General features: G+C 37.6%; 2 protein-coding genes and 1 long non-coding RNA gene across 4 annotated transcripts in view; all 3 read left to right on the top strand.

Moving 5' to 3' along the window:
- The window catches only part of LOC131298039 (transportin MOS14), a 34,886-nt gene extending 33,776 nt beyond the window's left edge, over positions 1-1,110 (top strand). Inside the window, exons 26-27 of the mRNA XM_058323311.1 lie at positions 180-357; positions 479-1,110. Coding sequence (XP_058179294.1) covers positions 180-357; positions 479-763 — 463 coding nt within the window. The 3' untranslated portion in view covers positions 764-1,110. The remainder of the gene's footprint in view (positions 1-179; positions 358-478) is intronic.
- A 2,460-nt stretch (positions 1,111-3,570) lies between these two features.
- Positions 3,571-13,014, top strand: LOC131298041 (serine/threonine-protein kinase AtPK2/AtPK19-like). Of its 2 annotated transcripts, XM_058323315.1 has the most exons (7): positions 3,578-4,419; positions 6,561-6,643; positions 6,727-6,847; positions 6,970-7,143; positions 7,603-7,710; positions 7,833-8,169; positions 12,553-13,014. In XM_058323315.1, exons 1-6 carry the CDS (start codon positions 3,817-3,819, stop codon positions 8,154-8,156), a joined length of 1,413 nt encoding a protein of 470 aa, XP_058179298.1. In that variant the 5' UTR covers positions 3,578-3,816; the 3' UTR covers positions 8,157-8,169; positions 12,553-13,014. The 2 variants fall into 2 exon arrangements, with proteins under 2 accessions (XP_058179299.1, XP_058179298.1); XM_058323316.1 differs by lacking the exon at positions 12,553-13,014 and having other exon boundaries at positions 3,571-4,419; positions 7,833-8,285.
- Positions 13,015-16,264: 3,250 nt separating this feature from the next.
- On the top strand, positions 16,265-20,820 carry LOC131336517 (uncharacterized). The gene is made up of 4 exons (XR_009202856.1): positions 16,265-16,378; positions 16,513-16,659; positions 16,761-16,962; positions 18,438-20,820. It is a non-coding gene; the product is annotated as an uncharacterized LOC131336517 (long non-coding RNA).
- The last annotated feature ends 1,049 nt before the right edge of the window (positions 20,821-21,869 follow it).

A 21,869-nucleotide genomic window follows, 5' to 3' on the forward strand; every position in this document is an offset into this window, starting at 1 on the left:
TAAGAATGAACTTGGACTCCAGCATGGTGACCATCCTTCCTTTTTAGTTTGTTTCCGTGTTCATCTATTTCTAAGTTTTGGGTTTGTAGCAAATCTAAGGGATCTTTTTTGTGATTCTCAAAAATAACTAGCCATCCTTTGCACTAAATTGTAGCTACAACTTTGTTTCTTGTTTGCAGAGAGGCCTCCAATTCCATATTTACTTTCTTATCCGATATATTCGATATTTCAAACTCTAGTCAGGGAGAAAAATATACATCCATCAGAGATAATGTCATAATTCCTCGGGGCCCCACCATCACCAGAATTTTGGTTGCCTCTTTAACTGGAGCACTCCCAAGTTCTCGACTAGAAACGGTAAGTTTCTCCAAAACTTCCAAATACATTTGCGTGTATTTTGGAAAGGGGATGTTGCAGAAGTTCATATTTTCGATTCATACGTTATTAAGCTTGAAACTCGATGAACCTTCATATGCAGGTAATCTATGCCTTACTAGCATTAACTCGAGCATATAGGTCGAGAGCTTTGGAGTGGGCCCAGGATAGCGTTTTGCTAATCCCATCAACAGCAGCGACAGAGGCGGAGAGGTCGAGGTTTTTACGAGCGTTGTCTGAGGTGGTATCTAGGGGTGATGTTAATGCTCTCACAATTTCCATCGAAGAACTGTCAGAGGTTTGTCGGCGTAACCGAACAGTTCAGGAGATCGTCCAAGGAGCCTTGAGACCTCTTGAGTTAAATTTGGTAAACGGTGTAGTAGTCTGAGAGTAATTTAAAAAGGGGCCATTTTGCCTTGGCGGCCTTGGATCTTCCGTTTATTTATGTTGATTTGTGTATCGATCGTCATTTCGCCAATTTTTATGGGTGTATATGATTGGGAGGTATAGGAATGTTGTATGTTTTATCAAGAGATGTGAATCTTTGAGCGGATTTTCAATGGTCTTTTCTTTGCTTTTTTTCTTCTTGGTGGGAAAATTGTGTGGTACAGAGATGTAAATTTGGTATTTAATGTACAAGTTTAAGAATACTGAGCAATAGAGCATAGTTGTGTCTTGCCTATAAACATTGTACAGATGAAGTGTTATTTTCTATGTAGGCTTTCTTCTTATAAATCTGCCCAGTATTTAAATTTAAATTTAAGGTTACTATGCTTGGATATGAGGTACCAACTGCATTAGCTCACTTGTACCCTTGCACACTTTCAATTAGATGTCATGAGGCAAGGATTGATTTACTTTACAAGGATGAAAATATATTTGTTGGTTGTGTACATGCTTGTGTTTCTGTGGTTTTTGGACTTCTTTTTTTGCTCAGCACAAAAAATTTAGGAGACGACCATAGTGTGACGACACTCGGGGCGTGACCAAAGGAGCACGCACATGCTGAGAGGTCGAACAAGACGGCCTGGGCAGAGCGGGGAGATCGCATACAAGGAATACGTAGGCGCTCGTAAGGACGGGTTTGAGCATTGCTTGGCCCTAAACCCTAACCTCACCTTGAGCCATGGCAGACTAGTCGAGGGGTACTTTAAAAAAAAACATTCCATTTTATTTGGAAAACCTATCCATTTTTCTCAATAAAGCTCTATTGTTTTTGTTTCCCCCCTCTATTTGTGTAGTGTTTTTGCTCTCTTATGGTGCTTTTGCTTCTCCTTTGGGATTGTATTCCTTCTAATACTTTATGGATTTCATTTGTCCTATATTTTTTTTGGTTTGAACTTATTTTTTTTGATACTCTACCACCACACCTTGGACTGAAATTGCTCCCAAACTCGATTTAAATTTGCTTAGCAATATGAGTTATAATAGCATGGGGCTCGAGTCTAAGAGATGGTAGCAGTTTCTTTTTGACGTTTATCATGAGAATCACTAACAAAAAATCTAAATTCTACTCCTCCATTCCAAATTTTCTTAAGGGGATACAATCATCACCTTCAAACTAACACTCATTTTTACAATGGAACGATTACATTTTTGGAACTCTAATAGTACATTTTTTCCTTCCACTCTTGCGATTCAATTAATTTGAACACGTCTTAAAGTCACTCTAGTTCAAGCATTTACAAGCCAGCTTATCTCCTGTGAGTTCGGATACAAGTGAGCTATGGGAGGTTCAATCTTTAGGAGCATCGCATACAGGGGCGGCTCTACACGGAGTCCAACAGGTTTAAGTGAACCCCAAGGACTCGAAAAATGTACTAAAATTTTGTATTTTTTGACATATAATTTAATTTTTCTTTTATACTTTTTAATATTGTCAGCATTGAATTGTTCATTAATTAGTAGTCAAATTAAAAAAACTTCTCTTAAATTTGTGAGTATGTAGATAATAGTATAACTCAACAAAAGAAAATAAATTAAGCCCAATTCATTTCCAATCATAATAAAAAATTTCAATTTATATAGAGCTTTGTATCCAAAAAAATTGTTTATATTTTATCACCGCTAAACTAAAACTCTAGAGCCGCCGCTGATTGCATAGGCCAATAAACTTCACAAATGGCAACTGCTTTCACATTCCATGTGAATCCAAGTCGTTGCTCTCTTGATGAGCTTTGAATATCTTTTGTGCCAATACCTTTACTTTGCAGCTCAAGAAATTTGGTATGAGAGTAACCTTTAAGGTAGTTTTATGGGCTCTATTTTCATAAGCTCAATTTCTCAAAAGAATTGTGCAACTATTATTCCTATAATTGAGGGAGTGGGTTGCGTCAGCAAAAGGCATATGATGCATATAAACACTCCTACGATTGATAATTATATTTTTCAACATTTAAAAGCATCAAGGAGTTCTTAGCAATCGGAGTCGCTTCTTTTATGATTTTTGCTTTCTTGCTCATTAGTCCCAATTGATAATGGATAATTTACTCAATATATCTTCCTAGTTTTGGAAGTTGCATATCTTAGCCCTGCTTGTTGGGTCTTGTTTGCTTTGTATTCAGAACTTGAGCTGTGTATAATTCAAATCTAGTCTATTTTCTTGATTAAATGCATGGACTTTAATGCCAGTACTATGTAAAAGGGAATAGGAGTCGTGACGTATGTAAAGACTACCACTAAAAAAGTAATAAACTCTTTTTACCAAAAAAAAAAAAAAAACCTCTTTTAGCAAGTCTTAACTCTACCGCAAAAATAAAAAAATAAAAAAAAACGGCACAACAAATAAGCACAGATTATAGTGTGAGGTCCACTCCAGGTCCTAAACAAATAATTTGAGCTGTTCATTAAATGTAAAATATTTTTTTTAAGATCTTTCTAAAAAAAATTAGCTCAATCCGATACCTATAACCATTCGATCAAATTATCTAACTTTTCAAGATCTTGAAATTTGAATGAAAAATTAGATGATTGAATTGAGTATCTATAGGTATCAAATTGATCTAATTTTTCACAATAGCTCTCAAAAATATATTTTACATTTAATAAATGACTCGGATCATTTGTGCAAGACTCAGAGTGGACATCACACTATGCTCTGTGCACATTTGCTGTGCAAATAGTCGGACTGTAACTCTTACCCTTGGTATATTCCATTATTCGAGTATTTATGCTTCAATTATTGCCAATTCCAAACAGAAAGTACACTTTGTTCTCTCTCTCTCTGGAGCTTTTCTTGAGCCCTCGATTTTCTCTCCTTTGGAATCCAAATCGTCGTTCTGTTCCTTTCTTCTCCCTTCCCTAACAATGTAACACCCATCCTCTCCCGCCTGCCTTGAATCATTTCTCGGCTGGCCACTCTCTCTCTCTCTCTCTCTCTCTCTCTCTCTCTCTCTCTCTCTCACACACACACACACACACACACACAGAGAACCAATAACCATGGTACTAACAGCTCAAAAGAAGACACTCCACTCCAAGCTCGCACTCAAGCTCAGCAAGCTCACCATCCCCGAATCCTCCTCCTCCACCTCCGCCACCGTCGACTTCGATTTCTCCGACGTCTTCGGCCCCACTCCACCCTCTTCATCCTCCCAATCCTCCTCCTCCTCCTCCTCCTCCTCCTCCTCAGCCCTCGCCGCCGCTGCCGATCCGGAAATCATCCACCACCGCTCCCACTCCTTCGTCGGCCCCTCGCCCCGGTTTGCCCCCTCCAACCCCTCCCCCGTCGACGCCGCCCTAGACTCCGACGAGAACGAGGACGAGATAGGGGTGATCGAGGTCGAACCCGAGGCGGCGGGGAAGATTGGGCCGGGGGATTTTGAGATACTTAGGGTTGTGGGGAAGGGCGCGTTTGGGAAGGTGTTTCAGGTGAGGAAGAAGGGTAGGGATGGAATCGGTGGTGGTGATGGGATATTGGCAATGAAGGTGATGAGGAAGGAGACGATTATAAAGAACAATCATGTGGATTACATGAAGGCTGAGAGGGATATACTCACTAAAGTTGTGCATCCTTTTATTGTCCAGCTTCGATACTCTTTTCAGGTACTTTTCTTTGAGGGCTATGATTGAGATTGTTTGATTTGTGGGGTGGAAGGGGAAGGAAAAATATATGGAAACAAAATGAATGGAAAGTCGAGTTCTTTTTGTTTGATTCTGTTGTTGTGTAAAAAGTTGCTATTTTTGTGTGCGTTGTTACTAGAGAATGAATGAATATATGTAGAAGTAGTTTCTTTCCACTTTCATTGAGCTTTCCCTTTACACATCCAAAACATTGGGGAAGAAAGAATTCATGCCCACTTTGTAAGTGAAGAGAATGGAGAGCGATTCATGCACTAATTCGGGTCAAATAGGAAGAACTCAGCTAAACTTAGCCCTTTAGGACACTTTCTAGATGTTGGTATGTTTGGATGCCCCTAATCTTGGATAGGGATGAGAATTTAACTACCCGAAATCAAATTCCTAGTAATTTAATAATTGTAACTTGTAAGTAATTTTATTTTCGGTCTTTTAAATTAAACTAGTAAATAATACAGAAACTTGAAAAGTGGAAGGAAAGAAAGGAAAATAAGTACACCAAGTTTCAACTGTTTTCAAGGTTTAATTTAAATAAATCTGAAAATAAATAGGCTGTGTTTAGGGAGCGAGATTGAATTTGAGTGGTGGATTTTAAATCATATTATTCTAAATATGGAAATCTGGAATTTTTATATTTCAAATTTACTGTTTCGAGAGTAAGTTGTTAATTTGCGCAGAGATTTTCAAAATACTAAACTTTATGTACGGGGAAATGTGTAGTTGAACCTTTAGATTTTCGCTTGTAGTTAGTCAAGTGAAAGTGATGTAGTGGAAGGAAGTGAAGTACTGAACTAACTTCATAAACGGCTATATTAGCCCTATTAGGTGTATGTCTAGGCATATGCGTTGCATAGTGCATATGTGGTTCTGTCACCAATAATTGTATTGTAAATAGAACGACTCGTCAAAGTGTCTATACAGCTAGAAAGAGAGTGTGTGTGTAAGATAGAGAAAGCGGAGAAGAGCCAATGTAGGGAGTTTGGTTCGTGTCACAAAGAAGATTGTGGATGAAGAGGTGTTGCTTGTAGACAGGAGACTCATCCCCCCCTGGATTTTCAGGGGGCGGAACTAAACTGGATAGGAGGGAAGGATTCAAGTAATAAAGGCTAATAAGTTGATATAAATAATCTACTGACTATTCATTGTAAAATCCTTGAGTGAATTTGGTTGTATGTCAAAACCATGTTTTAGAGGGTAATCTAGGAAACATATATATGTGGTTTTGGGACTGAATTTCAATTGCTAATCTCTCAGAACTACAAATGCAAACAAAGCTGTGGTATCATCCTCATATTTATAGTATCCTCAGCTCATTTAGTATGGCTTCTGTAATACTGCTTAAGCCATAAGAAAGATATTCACTCCGATTGGTTTAACACTCTGAGAGTAACTTTTAACTCTCGGCACAGTTTTCAATAAATTTTTCTCTCTATCTCTCTCCACTCATTACTACTCCAACTCTCAAAAATAACTTTCTAAAATCTAAACCAAACAAAGCCAATATTGTCACTTCAATGTTCTAGTGTAAGAACTTCAGAGGCTCTTTGAAGTTCCCTCACTTAAAGAATACACTAATTGCAGTAGATTTCAGGTAGTTACCCCATTAGGAGTTAAATACTAAAAGATGATAGAGGATGATATGAATTCCAAATCAATGACCTGTTTTGAGATGGTTTACTGATGCAAACGTGAAGTTTAGGTCAGTTCCAGCCCACTATACCAGCTGTTATTTGGACAACTATTAAGAGGCCAAATCATTGTACTGTCGTCAAAGTCCATATGTACTACTTGTACTCAATAGATTTTGTGAAGTACTTACTGGAATGTAATTCTGGAAGTGTTGTAGGACTAGGGTGATCTAAACTCATTGGCCGGTCTCTTGAACTTTAACCCCAGCGTTTTAGTTGTGGCAGAGTTGGTATCAGCGCAAAAGTCCCCGGTTTTGTGTGTAGGTTGCACCCTTTCTGTGCTAATCATACAATTTGTTACACATGAAAAAGAAAAGCTCTCAAAACTAGACTTCCCCTTCTCATTCTTTTTGTTGGTTACTCCAGTGCTTTGCATGAACAACATTGTGTTCTTATTCGTCGTTTTTCACAATTTTACAGACGAAGTCTAAGCTGTATTTGATCCTTGATTTTATTAACGGAGGACATCTCTTCTTTCATTTGTACCGACAGGGAATTTTCAGGTATCTTTCTCTTTAATTCCTGAACAACTATCATGATTTATGTTCCTCTCTTTTGATTCCAGCTCTGGGTATGTCTTGGTTAGTGAGGATCAGGCAAGGATTTATGCCGCTGAGATAGTTGCTGCTGTTTCACACCTTCACAAGTGTGGAATCGTGCATCGTGATCTTAAACCTGAAAACATTCTCATGGACACTGACGGGCATGTAAGGACCATGCCCCTACTATTTATGCTATTGCAATGTCATGCATAAAACCCTAAAAAACTACTCCTATATAGGGACTAAATGTTCAGGTTGGGCTGATTATTTTACTTTTGACGTTTCAGGTTTTACTAACAGATTTTGGACTCGCAAAGGAAATTGATGAATCAAGCAGATCAAATTCAATGTGTGGTACCACGGAGTACATGGCTCCAGAAATCCTACTTTCTAAAGGCCACAACAAAGATGCAGATTGGTGGAGTGTTGGGATACTCTTGTATGAAATGCTGAGTGGGAAGGTGATGCATCTTGGTACTGTGGAAAAAAAAAAAAAACATTAAAACTAGGTGTTCACATTCAAATTTCAGGATCTCTTGTGGCAGCCTTTACCTGCTAATTGAAGTCTGAAGTTCATTATGTCTTACCGGCAAGTCTAAAATTTCATTTTTAAGGCATTTGGTTGATGCGAGTAGCGAGCAAGCTTTGATTTCATTGCATTCAACGGTTGAATGGGAGATTTCATCTTTTATTGTTATTTGAATTCATTTTAATATAGACAAAGCGATTGGCCTGATGACTAGTCAAGTTTTGACCTGGCCGCCATTTAGGTAATCACCTCAACAGGCCCAATAGTTATTCCAAACAATGTGGGGTCAATGGCATGGATCTAGTTGTGTATTTTCTTTTGGGCTTAACCCTTGCATTCTTTTAACCATCCTCAGTTTTGTACCTCCTTATCTTAATTGTATTTTGTGCAGCCCCCGTTCACCCACGCAAATAGAAAAAAGCTTCAGGAGAGGATCATCAACGAGAAAGTTAAGCTTCCACCGCGCCTAACCAGTGAAGCTCATTCCTTGCTAAAAGAAGTATATGACCTTACATTTCACTCTTCTCTTTATCGACCTATGTTGTCACGCTCACTATTTTTTCCCTCATTTTGTGAAGTTAACAACTAAAACCAATGGAAATTTGCCCGCTCTTTTTTCAGCTGCTTCAAAAGGATCCATCAAAAAGACTCGGAAGTGGCCCTAGGGGAGCAGATGAGATCAAAAGTCATAAATGGTTTCGCTCAATCAACTGGAAAAAATTGGAGGCCAGAGAACTGCAGCCCAAATTCAAGCCGGATGTGATGGGAAAAGATTGCACTGCCAATTTTGACAAGTGTTGGACCGCAATGCCTCCAGATGACTCGCCGGCCGCCACACCAACAACAGGCGAGCATTTCCAGGGGTATACCTACGTGGCCCCTAATCCTTGGCTCTCCTTGACAGGAATTGAAGGGTCATCGACACAACCAAGCAATCCACTTTAAAACCTTAAGCCTTGTAAGTTTACTCAGTTTTTTCCCTTCATATTTAAGGGATGAGAAAATGTAACTCCAGTCAAATATCGTGTACGATATAGTAACATTTGTCTTGTAAATTCATTTGTTGTTTCATTTTGCTGCTTTCTTCTGCTGTCGCTTCCCTTTCTCACTATCTGTTCACAGGATGCTAGTAAACTCTTTGATCCTATGGCCATAGTTATATACTTATATGGGTTTAGATGTACCAATTCGTATTTCTGTGGATAGCCTGACAATGCCATTCAAAATGCATTTTATGAGATGGATTTCACCTAAATAGCTATCAAAACCCGATCAAATTGAGTTTAAATTTTAGCTATGACGGTTTAAAATCTTATGACTGGCTCGCAAGTTATTTTCTATGACATGCAATATTCTGCCAAACTTTTGAAGTGCTTTTCATACATTAGAGGCTTATTCTGCATACTAATTTGTTTTCAGTAATCTTTGCATCGCCTAGATTAGAAATCCAATTTGGTTGTAATGTTGCAATGACCCAAGTTCGTTTCCTTTTTCTTTCCCGGATTTAAATTTTAGTCTTGAAGTCAAAGTTATTTTACTAGTTAATTGCTTTGTTGGTTGGGATCCCTGTTCAAATCAGATTGGTCTGTAACTTTGACAATAAATGCAAGTTGAATGCCTGCAGAACTATTACGACTATGAATTTTATCAGATAGCACAGACAAAATTATATGGTTGGAAGTGACGAGTTTTTTTTGCTGTTAAATTGACATGACTATAGGATGGTATTTTTTTTTGGTTTGAGATTGGCAAAAGTCAGTATTGTTAGAATACTTAGGTTATGAAAGAGGAGTTGAACTCCTAACCTCCTTTCTCCTGACACCTAAGTGCAGTCCTAATACCGTTGAGCCGAAGGTCCCTTTGCGAGTTTAGGACAGTATAAAAGGCCTTTAAACATAGACAAGGGTAGTGAGAAGATGAGATTTATCTAGAGTCAAAATTTAAAGAGGGAGATGAAAAATTTGTTGCTCCTGATGCGTGCGGGATGGATGAAGACTAGAAAATGCTCCACGGCATCATGTAATTATCGAGGCACATTGAAGTTAATATCTTGAAATTCTCGGAGCCTATGTTCATAAGATGGGTATATAAGGGATCCTGGACCATGTGTTCCAGGGTGCACTAAAGGGATATAGTGCCCGGGAGACTTTTGACTTCCGCAACCCATGTCTTTTCTCCGGGCTTTGTGTCAAGATGATTCAGTTTGTATGAAATTGAGTACAACTACTAGGGCATCTACATGTATTGTTATTATTTCGGAATTCGTGTAATTGGCAACTGATGAGGGAATGGATTACATATTAAGAACTCATTCATGAGAAGTTAAATATAGTTTGGTTTTGAGGACAAGGTGAGAGGAATTCTTGTAAGATGTATTTAATCTTGTTCAGCCTATTAATGAGTGATTTGACATATAATGAAGATAGAAAAGGTTGATAAAAGTGGGAATGAATGGGGATTGAGGTTTTAGAGGCGCTATTAATTAAATGTTGATGAATTAATAAAAATATATGCGGACAATGTTTGAAAAGTCATGCAGTTATATCTCAAGAAGAAATAGTGGCTGGGGGAAGAGAAGTGTTGCATAGTGCAGAGACTGGTTTCCGGTGGTTCTCTGGTACCAGCTTCTGGGTTGTCGCCGGTAGCACTGCTGGGTGCTTCCGGTTTTGGGCCTAACTGCATTGATGATCTGGGCCTGGCTCTTGACGGTTTACACTGTTGGGTGATTCCGGTTTCGGCTTAACAGCATTGTGAAGTCGCGTGTCTGTGGGTGGGTCTCTGGGTCTTTCCGTCTCATCCTTTCGACGTCTTGGGTGGTCTTTGCTATTGTTGTTGGACCCGTGATTTGACCAAAACCTTCGGAGGTTTCTCTTGCGGTTTTGTTGGTGTGGAGATCGTCGGGTGGCATCGCTCGGTGTGGTGGGGTTGACGGGCGGCCTTATGCGGTGGTGGGTTGTGTGGAGGTTGGGGTTATTTTAGATGGGCTTTTTTGGTTGCTGTCATCTCCATGTTTGTTGCAAGGAGTTTCATTTATTTTGGTTGGCTCTCAGGGTGGGTAGTGGCATAGGATTAACGGGTGGATTGAGTGTCGATTGGGATGCGTTTTGTTTGTTATGATGCCTAGTCTTTCTATCCTTTTAATCATTGTATCTTTATTTCTTGTAATTTTACAGTGGGTAATAATTTTTTTCCTTTACTGTTCAAAGAAAGAAGAAGAAGAAGTGCAGAGACAGGCCTCTCCCTTGCTTGTTATTGTTTGGTCTCAATTTCCTTTAGACATAATGTCCTAGGATTGAGCACCTGATTTGATTCTTTCAATTCATCAGTGAAGCATGCTAAACCATTCAAACCTAAAGTAATGAAGTACCATTTTGACTTAGGTTCTGCTGATCTCTGTGTGTGTGTGTGTGAGAGAGAGAGAGAGAGAGAGAGAGAGAGAGAGAGAGATTCTGTTAAACTTCCCCATGAAGGTGATACATAGCAGTGGTGAATAGTAAAGACAAACAATGAAGATGATTAGTATCAAGGAGAAAGTAGTAAAGAAGAATCATATTCCACCTCATATAATTATAACTTTAATTAAACCTGATAACGTAGAACTGTAGGACTAGCCCATCCAAACCATAAATTAAAAACCTCTTGAATCGTGTCAATAGCTATGCTACCCCATATCAACATAGACAGTAAGTGAAGAATCATGTTCCATCTTTACTAAATAATTTTTGATAACCTAGGTGTCCAGGCCAGCTTACGCGCACCTCGACTGATCTTGGGAGCTAACTCCACCGCCCACTTGCAGGGAGCCCTATAAAGCCGGAGCAAAGCTCAGTATGAATTGGCCCCAAAGCAGTTGATAGTGCCTAGGAGGTTTCGAACCTGAGACTTTAGGAGGGAGCAAACCCCTGAGTACTAGGCCTCGACCACCAGGCCAACCCCTTGGGATTCCATCTCAACTAAATAATGACATCTTACTACCTCACTAACCGTGTGGTTAGCAACACTTATCCTTTTGCCTGATTTCTCTCGGAAGAGTCATATGATCTAACATCTTTTTTCTTGTATATGGTGTAGAATAGATTCATCATACTTTATTTGCAGAGTGCTGGGCATCTGGAGGAAAATATGAAACAGAAAAGTGTTACCCTGAATGTAGGCTTAAAAACAACAGCATTATTGTTAGAATTGTGTGGCAATGTCAAGCATATGTAGGGAGGATAGATTCTCCCTAACATGTAGTCCTCTAGAAAAAAGGAGGAAAACCCTAATACTATGTTTTGTGGAAGCAATTCACACATAAAAATCTTTGGCCATAGTAAACCGTAGACAGCATGCTACCCCTCGTTCTATGTTGAATAGACTTGGGTGTTGGTGTCGGGTGTGCAGGTCAAATTTCGAAATCAAGTATACACAAATATAGATCTAAATTTGGATCCGGGTATGGGAATTTGTGAAACAATCGTCAAGTAATATATCCTTCATATAGACATTAGTTAAAAAGTTATTTTTCTGTATGAAATTTGATGGACCAAAATATGAATAAGCTAATCAAGGATCCAAAGTCTAAACTCTTTGATAAGTTGTCGGCCCATTTACTGCACTTCCCTTGTTTGACTCTAGCTGAAGAAATAGTATACAACACTTTTGCATTCCATACCTGCCCAAGCAACAAAAAGAAACAAAACAAAAAAAGAGTGTGCTAGAAGTATAACAAGTTCCCATACAATAAATGGGTAGAAACGCAGTGTCTCGTGTATATCCTACATTCACACTCGTATCGTGTCATGTGGACTTGGGTGCTTTGCCCAAAATGGTGGATCCATAAAAGGTAGTCATACCCAACACCAGCCTAAATATGCAAAAATGTGTCCAGGGAAATGCTATATATTCACTGGCTAATGGGCTGTGGATGGCCTCGGTATGTGTAAAAAGCGAAATGGAATTGTGGAATGTTGTGAAATTCTTATATTTTGCACCTTATGAGCGGTGATTAGCATGACCATGTATGTGTGGCTGACTGGCTGTGTATATAATATATATATATAGATCATAGATATATCTTTTACCTTTCCTGAAATACAAGTATCAGAAGTCTATATAATCCCACTTTACCAGTGAATCTCAAGCCATCTCATATTGAGTTGAGTGGCATTTTGTCTGTCATATAGCGAGTCAAGAATAGCCATGAACAACAAGGGCAGAAGCAGCAACAAGTCTATTTGTGAAAAATCAATGAAGATGGTGGCAAACATTGTGAAGCTATCACCCTTCTCTATTGCCAAGATGAGTCTTGGAACAACTGCAGTACCCTCAACTTCTAACAGATCTCTCTCATCTTTCTCAGGCCCTGTCGAAGTTTCAAATACTACTCCACCGCAAGAGCCAAAGAGCAGCTCAAGGCCAGTTGTATCTTACCTGATTGAGCCGACCGAAGGGTATTATAAGTCGTCGTATACCATTCCAATTCACGAAGAGCTGACCAGCGTCGACAGGAGGGCTTCGGATTTTATCAGAAGGGTTCATGAGAAGATCAGGTATGATTCTGGGGAAGCAGCATCAAACCCACACCATGTGTACTGATGTAGCTAGCTTTCTTGCTGCTTTGTCTGTGTGTAACTTTTTCGGCTTTTTGCTTTCTGTCTGCTGTTGTGGTTGAAATAATTAATCAGTTTTAATCGGTAATGTGCTTTGCTTGCTTAATCAAGTTTGTGATTAGCGCTAAAGCATAGGAGATTCTCTGTTTCTCAACTAGGGCTTATGTAACGTACGTTTCTGTTTGATATGTAGTTGGTCCTCTTTTTCAGAATTTTTGCTTTTCAATTGTTCTTTGATTGCATTGTCCTGGCAGCTAACCGAATTCCCATTTCTTTTTTTTCTTTTCTTTTTTTCCTGTTCTTTACTTATTTTCAATCTCAAGCTATTAGGATAAATATATTTGCTAGCTATTTTTTCATTTCTTAGTGCTGTTGATAATTAGTTATGGAATCATGTGTGCTTTGAAACTGCTTAAAATTTAAAATCTGGTCTTAAAAGCATATCCTAAACCCATCTTCTCCGGAGTCAGATTTTAGATCTTTTTTCCAACTTTTAAGGAATTCCTACAACTTGGAAACTTGTTGATAAGAATTTTTGACAAACATTAGCAACTGGTTTTTAAAAGCTAAAATCTTAAAATGTGTTCTTTGAATTATTTGTAAACTCGCAAAGTGTTGATTTTTTTTTTTTGGGTCAAAAATTGAGAAGATATATTAATATTTGCCTAGCGGCACTTACATAACGGAGTTCATTACAAATATCTTGGACAAAATCAAACTAATTATCTAACTATTGTAAAAAGAGAAAAGCACAAGGCAGTTTATGTTTTCACCCTGACTCAGACGTTTGAGTTTGATGCAAACAGCGGCACTTGCGATTTGCTGTGTTTATTACTAGATTAAGTTTGGTACTATCTTCCTGTTATTCTCTAAAGTATGCAAGCTTTAGCTATATCCATATCACAGTTGAGTAAATAATTGCTCCCCTAAAGGCTAAAAGCAGACTGCTCATTTCCCTCCTTTGCTTTTTACTCAGGCTCAACAGAGTAGAAATGCTACAGAGTAGAGGAGCATAAAATTGGGAACAATTAACCACCCAAAAAAAAAAAAAAAAAAAAGAGTCGGAACAATTAGAATATGCCAGAATCTAATTCAACTTTAGCAGGAATGATACATTTTTTTTATTTAAAAAAAGAGGCAAATCCATTGCAGTGGAGGTGTAGAAAGCAGTAGATGATAGAGAAAGAAGAATCTCTAACATCGAGCTAGAATTTACATAGAGGAGATGTCGAAACTAAAAACCTAAAATTTCACATATTCACATGGTTATGGAAGTTCTGAAGTTTTCTTTACAAATAGTTTGAAATTCAAGCATGCAATGTAATAAACAATATTCTACAAGAAAAACAGATTTGTTTTCTATTCGTACATGGCAAAACGTTCATAAACACATAAAATGAAGTATTTTTTTTTTCCCACCACATAGACACTTTTCTTTTTTACTTTTTAAAGTTTGGAGAGGTTTTTTTTTTTGATCCTAAAGTTTGGAGAGGTTGATATAGTAAGTTTTCATATGTATTTTATGATACATCTAGGGTGATTTGTGTGAGGCTGGAGGTGGCCCGTGGCCCGGGCCCGGGCCTCCCCACCCCGCCTTTTCTTCTGTCCCTGTCTGCCATGTCTATTTGCCTACTGTCTTCCATGTCTATTTGCCTACGCAATATCTAATTGTATACATGAACTAGCACATGCTTGTGTTTGGAGGCACGACTCGAACAATCAACAATGCATTCGAATAATAGGCACACGCAAATAAATACTGGATTCACGTGCAATATAGCAACCCCTACCGGCGCCGAAAACTAATACTAGCACAATCATATTCATTGACCTGATTAATTTGAATCAGAAAATAAAGAACGAATATTTTTTTTTATCAGAAAAGAACAAATAATTTACTAGTCACTAACTTATACATGCACGAACTCAAACACATAAAACTTAATAATAAAAAAACACACGCCATCCTAAACACCAATGAAAATAAAAAATAACGATACACAACAAAGAAAATGTGTGCCTTGAGGAGATATTAAAAAAATAAGAAAACAAGGACATATTCACAAAAGGAGCTAATAAAATAGAAAAAGAAAACACTAGCCTTTTTTGGAATACTTTTTGAAAAGTATTTTTCAAAAAATTTCCTTTACTTTCAACCATTTCTCTCTCTATCTCTCTCCACTTATTATCCCTACTACTTTTTCAAAAAAAATTTCAAAAAGTGTTCCAAACAAGCACGCCACTAATTTACCCAAAATCAATTTCATAACTCCAATGATTACAATCGTATCAACAACACCCATAGCACGCACAAAATAATTAATTGGGACCAAACCATAACACACAAGTAATAATGGCAATATATTTAAGTAAATAAATAAAAACGCTAGGTGTAACAGTATTAATTTCATAACTTCTCAATAAAAAATACTCGCAGCGAACTCGTCAATTCTCTCATAATATATCATCTTTAATTTTAAAAAATAAGTAAGCAGAGCGAGGCCTAAGTGCAATTCAAGCAGAAACTCAAAGGCCTTGTTTGTTTGCTAGTTTTAGGTATTTTCAAACTTAAAAATAATAAATTTATTAAAATTTAAAAATATGCAATATAATTTTGTTTAAATGATCTCGAGATCTTTCAAACAATGCAAAAATAAAATAAAAATTAAAGCTTATTTTGGTAAATACATTGGCCTTGTTCGTTTAATAATTTTAGGTATTTTAATTTTGGTAGTTGGTGGAGAGGGAAATAGGCTAATATTGGAGAGAGATGTAATGAGGGGAGAGAGATAGAGAAAGAATTGAAATTAATAATTAGAGAAATAGGATAATGATTAAAAAAAATATAAGATAATAATTAAAAAATAAAATTAAAACAAAATAAAATTTGGAAATGAAGAAGGCTATTATTTTTAAACTCTCCGGTCTCGATGTTGCTCCAACTTCAACCGAGAGAGAGAGAGAGAGAGAGAGAGAGAAGAGAGAGAGAGATTTCAAAATCAGTGGGCGATTGAATGGAATTTCGCATTATTGTCTTCATTTGGGTCGAGTCCAAAAATTCTATACGTACCGATCCTACACACATTAGATGTCGATTCCCGCGCCAGGGCCCTTCGTTTTTTTTTTATAGAATTTTTGGACAGCTCGGATCGGCAGTCCGGTAGCCGGAGACGGCCTGACGCGACCGTCGGTACGATTTCCCTACGTTTCAATCGGTACGTATAGCATTCGTATTATGTTTTCGTCTAACTTCGATAGTGTTTGTATTACTCTGCTTTTTTCATATAGGGTTCGGTGATGGAGTACTGTGATAACCGTTCGCAACTTCGACGAGAGGAAACTATTCAGAAGAAGAAAAAGAAGCGATCAGCCAAGGATATTGATGATGAACTGAGGTCGTCGGACGATGGTTTCGTTTTTTTCTACTCGCAGAGTAACCCGTTCTGCATCCAATTAAATAGCAGCAGCAGCAGCACGGGGAAGGAAAAGAACAGAAGAAGAAGCAGGTCTGCGGCCCGACCTGGCGTGAATTAACCGATGAGGAGCTTGAGTGAGGCTTACAAGAAGAAGGCCGAGGTACATGCATATCTATCGATCTAACTATTCATTTTACACTTATATTTGCTTTAGGTATTCTCCCACATCTTTATTCCCCTCCCCTCCTTTAAATATCTACTCTGATTGTAGTATAACTTTATGCATGTAATCAGGGGTTTGATGTTGGGGAGGTTCCAGGAGACGTTTTCATGAATTTAATTATGCCATGTCCGCTCGATGGGCCTGCCCTGCCAGTCAACGTACTGCGGCCTTATAATAAAATGGCAAAGAAAGCTCTTGCATCTTACAACAATGAAAAGGTAAATGTTTCCGCTTTTGGTTCTCAAAGTTCTTCCCTGTCCTCATCTTCTTTTATAAACTCCTCCTTTGGTATTGGGTTAAATTCTTTTGTTAATTGTAGGGAACAACGTACAAGTTTGTCAAACACATTAAGAGTAAATTGTAACGGAGGAGGTGTTGGTTCTTGGTATTTTATTACAGTACTTTTCAGGCCAAGGATAAAAAGGCTGGTTCTCAGAACTTCCAAACTCCTGTGTATTCTTATCAGGATTTGATTTAGGTCAGATTTTGCAGGGTTGAAAAAAAACTGGAAGAACCCAAAGGTACTTTTTGGCTTCATTTATTTACCTGTATAGTTAGCATCGCGACTTCCCATTATTTTATCCACATTTGTTACCTTTCCTTTCTCTTTTTTTTGTAGACCATTGCGTTTGCATATTGGTCTATTCCCAATCATGTCTTTATGTTTTAATGAGTTCTCATGTTGATAATTATCCGATGTGAGTAATGTGGTGAACTTGGGAGATTATTAGATGGTATTCTGGCGTTAAATTAGGATTGGTTTTTGTGCTATTGGGGATATCTTTCCCCTGTCTGAGCTTTCTTTTTTCAATTTTTTTTTTTTTTTTTGGGTGTGTTTTGGTATTTCTTCCTTGGTCTAATCTTGGATGGGTTTCAGCGGAAGGGGTAAAACAATGTTTAGGTTCATGGAACACCAATTAGTGTCTTTTTACTCTTTGTAGTACTAAATATTAGTTGCTCGATCGTGGGCTAAATATTTATTCGTGGGAACTGGAATATTCCATATCTACAGGAAATGTGCATATACTTTCTGTTTACTTAGTTGGAGAATCCTCCAAAACTTTTATTGCCTGATACCAAAATTAATTTAGTTTGTTGAACCAAAAACATTCATTGCCTAATGCAGGGATTTCTTATTTTTTGTGGATCCGTTGCCAAAGGGCCATTTTGTCTAAAGGTTTGTGGATCCATTCCCAAGGGCGGAGAGATAGAAGGTCTAGTGGGTAGGGATGGTCACGGGTCGGGTATGGGTTGGGTTTCCCATTCTGTGGACCTGTCTCTAACCCCAAATCCAAGACCCGGTCCCAGCCCACCATATAATGGGCTGACAATAAAGTGACCCTGTTTTCCATTCACTAAACTGCTTTTTTTTTAAACGTAAAATTCTAAAATCAATCCAATGGGTTGACAATAACAAGTGTGTGAATGTGTAAAAAAGTATACAGAAATACATATTTTTCTTGTCTTCTTGTGTGCTTATTGTCAGAAAGGCCGTTTTTAAAAAAAATTATTTTTTCAAATTATTATCAAAGTTTTTTGTTTTAGAATTTTGTAGTTTGAAAAGGTGATGTGACAAGTTTTGGTTATCCAATTTTAATTATTATATTGTGGACCTCAACATTACTAATATTAGCAGTGTCTTAAATTGATAATCAAAAGGTGATGTGGCAACTTTTGGTTATCCAATTTTGATTATTACATTGTGGATGCTCTTATGGAAAACCAATCCAACAACTTCATCTTAAATCTATGATCTAGAAAAGCACCCACACCCATGATACCATGAATCACAGCCCAATAACAATCAAAATTTTCTAACATGGTTGCTGCCATCTTCTTGATGATTTCCTTTGGAGACCCCTCCCTCTCAGTCAATGCTATTTTCAGCTCACACAACTTTGGAAAATGCATGTTAATTGTTGGGTAAGCAGTATCAGAAAATAAGTTGGTCACATTATAAAACAACTCTTAACTTCTCGCAGATTTCTTGTGCTAGGTTACATGGACTCGGGTACAAGTTTCGGGTGCGGGTACGTTTCCAAGTGTCAGCCCCATCTAATTTACATTTCCAGGAGGCGGGGACAAAGCAAAGTATGTATGTTTCTCAATATGTTTCTTTTGTTTTCTAGGCTAAATGGTGCTTATTAGGTGGGTTAGGGCATTTCATGCATATTATATTAGTTTATGCATATCATAGAAGTTTTATGCATACTATCAAAGTATGTTTTCTAGTTGAGTGTCCAACTAAATATAGGGGACACGGATCCCATACCCATGTTGGAGAGTCAAGTGTCTGACATAGGTATTTTATAGTTTTAGAAGAGTCCTTATATTTGTATCCCTTAACTTCAAGCGAACAAAGACATAGTTATAAACTAAAGCTACAGAAAGCATCAAATATGTTGAGTTCCAACGAGTCTTAAAATCAAGAACCAACTCTCTAGTGCACGGAACACTTAATTGGCATGTTGTTTCTTCAAATTTTTGCTTCCTTTTTGGTGATCCTGTCCAAAAAACCATACTAACACTATCATCCACCCTCTCAATACCTTCAGTCCTTCACCAATAATAGCTAAACCATCTTGAACAACCAAATTGAGAATGTGTGCATCACTGTGCATATGCAACAATGATCCTTTCAAGATTAGTGATTTATTTAGGTGGGTGGGACCGTGGGAGCTTCTCCAAGAGAATTCTTATGATGACATCATTTGCATTGCAATTATGCAGTCACTGTAGATAACTTGCTATCAAAATTCCATTCCAACATGCACTCTAAAAGAACCTTAGAAAGAACTTAGGCTGTGTGTGGAGATGGAGTGTAAATAAACCTCGGACAATACAACACAAATAAGTTTAAAGTAAGAAAGGCACAAACAATAGTCAAATAAGCTGAGTTACATGTTTCCATCAAAAATTAGAATTGAACTTCGAAATAAAAAGAAACGGTACCTCATAACCGATTTTCCAAGGCCCGAGAGTCATTAATATAGTGGGCAGTCACAACCAGGAATCCTCTCTTTTTGTTACTTAAAGTCCACGTGTCTGTTGTGATTGCAATTCTACTTGGATTCTTGTCCACCTTCACTTAAGTTTTCTTGTTCTCATAATTATATATTTTTTTAATAATGTCCCTCTTCAAAGTGCTTCTAGAAATCATCTTAAACATAGGTTCAACATGCCCTGCAGATCGGATCGCAATGGCCATCCCTTCCAGTGGGGGCACCGAGTCTTGAAATGTCACATTTATGCCCCTAGAAGTTTTGATTTTGCCCCCAGTGAATGTTCAGTTTGCCCCATTTATTTGCCCGGTACACCAGTCTTGGATGTTTGCCCACACTATACAAGAATCCTGCTCCGCCCTTGGACCATTACTCATGTACTAAACGATGAAAACATGATTATTTATAGGTTGATTATTAATTTCCTTTTGGCAAAGCACTGTTTACTGCCTTTGTTAATGTTTCCTTCTACGGTTTGATGTTTTGTTTACAATGTACGTATGATATAGGGGCACGAGGAGCAGGTTGAGGTATCATCTATGACAAACTGGAAAAGGCTGCTGGCATGTTAAGAATGATTCCTTGTAGCTAACTCCGGTAAACCGATAGTGTTTACTATACACGTTAAGTTGTATTGCATAATTTACTGTTTCCTTGTTACTATCGCTTAAAATGTTTCCTTGTTTTCTTTGACGTTTTTTACTTGTATAGTCACTAGACACATTAGTTTTTTGCTAGGATTAGGAATTAATGGGTGGATGAATTGTGATAAGTTTTTTGGTATGATTTGTTGTGGTCATAATTATAGGGAATTTGTTGGGGGATGATGATGGAAAGCGTGAAACATGGAAACAAATGAATAGAATCACTTTTTTTTTTTTGGTTTGGGACCTTTCTAAGTTATGTTTCAATCCCAAAATTCTTTACCTATATGGTATCGAAAAAATAGGTAATATGGTGTATAAAGGACAAAATTGGGTTTATAAAAATATGAGGATAAAAACATAATCGTAAAAAGTAGACGAGATGAAAACATAACCTCTACTAGACTGGAGGATGAATATTTAAGTAGCCCCGGTAATTATGCAATACAACAACTTAATATATTCTCATTTCTAATCCGAAACCTCCATTTGGTTGCATTTGACTATGGTTAGGGATTTGAGGAGTATTGGATCGACTGCCGCAACGGTTGGTTGTGGCACCGGGAGCGAAGTCGATGCAGCGGTAGAGGAGAATGGTAGACAATGGCAGCTGCGGTTTGTTTTTTTTGCAGAAAAAACAAAAACATTTCTCTTGTTATTATTGTGATTGAATTCCACTAAATTAAAAAGTGGTTGAATTCCACTAACTAAGAAAGACAATAAACACACACATATGAATATTCACCATCTGGAAGAATGAAAACATAATTTCAAAAGTGAGCGGGATGAATACTTACATAGGGTGGCTTATTGGGATGGATATTTAAAAATTATTAATAGATATACATCTCTCTCTCTAGGTTAAAAAAATAGTTTGCTTTGTCTATGGTGCGAGTTGGTGCTTGGTGACGACACCGGTAAATTTTTTGACAAATTTATTACCATTTTTTTTTAGTTTGTTCATTTTATTATAATTTTTAAGTTGATGAATTTCCATCATTCGTAACACATACTAAGTGAATGAATTTATCAATTTTTCATATTTATCATTCTTAACATTTTCATAAATTTAATGTCATTTCGCTAATTTACCGGAAAAATTATCATGTGATATTTTTTTTTTATATTTCATTTTTTCCTAGTCTGATAAATTCTTCATTGTTGAAGAGATAAAGATAATCCTTGTTTCTCAAATGATAAATTTACTTTATTTAGATTTAGTCGTTACACTATATGATTTTCCTTAGATGCGGACTTTTTTCTCCGGCCGTTAGCTCACAAAAGAGAGCCTATCTCATGAGTTAAAAGAGAGGGTTTCCCATTACGCTTCCACGGAGAGGGAGAGAGAGAGAGAGAGAGAGAGAGAGAGAGAGAGAGAGAGAACAACGAACTCAAAGAAGAATTGGACTAGAGACGATTGAACGACTGACAAGAACAAGGTATCTCTCTCTCTCTCTCTCTCTCTCTCTCGAACCTCTCATTCCAAATCGAACCAAACCCATGGTCGAATCTCTCTCTTGAATCTCTGTGGAATCTATGACTTTGGGTTCGAATCTCTTGTTCCAAATCGACATGGGGTAATCTGTAATTCCTCTAACATGAGAGGGAAATCTTAAAGTTGTAGAAACCTTGGGGGTGATTTTGGTACTTTGCCCTAACATGGTTGCTGTTTTTTGTTTGTGCAACTCTTGAACACGTGGTTGATGCATTTTTTTTTGGGTGCATGTGTTCTTGGTTATAGTTCAAGTTTTGGCTATGTGAACTTGAACTATAACCATACAC

This window comes from Rhododendron vialii, chromosome 8a, assembly GCF_030253575.1.
Source record: "Rhododendron vialii isolate Sample 1 chromosome 8a, ASM3025357v1".
NCBI lineage: Eukaryota > Viridiplantae > Streptophyta > Magnoliopsida > Ericales > Ericaceae > Rhododendron > Rhododendron vialii.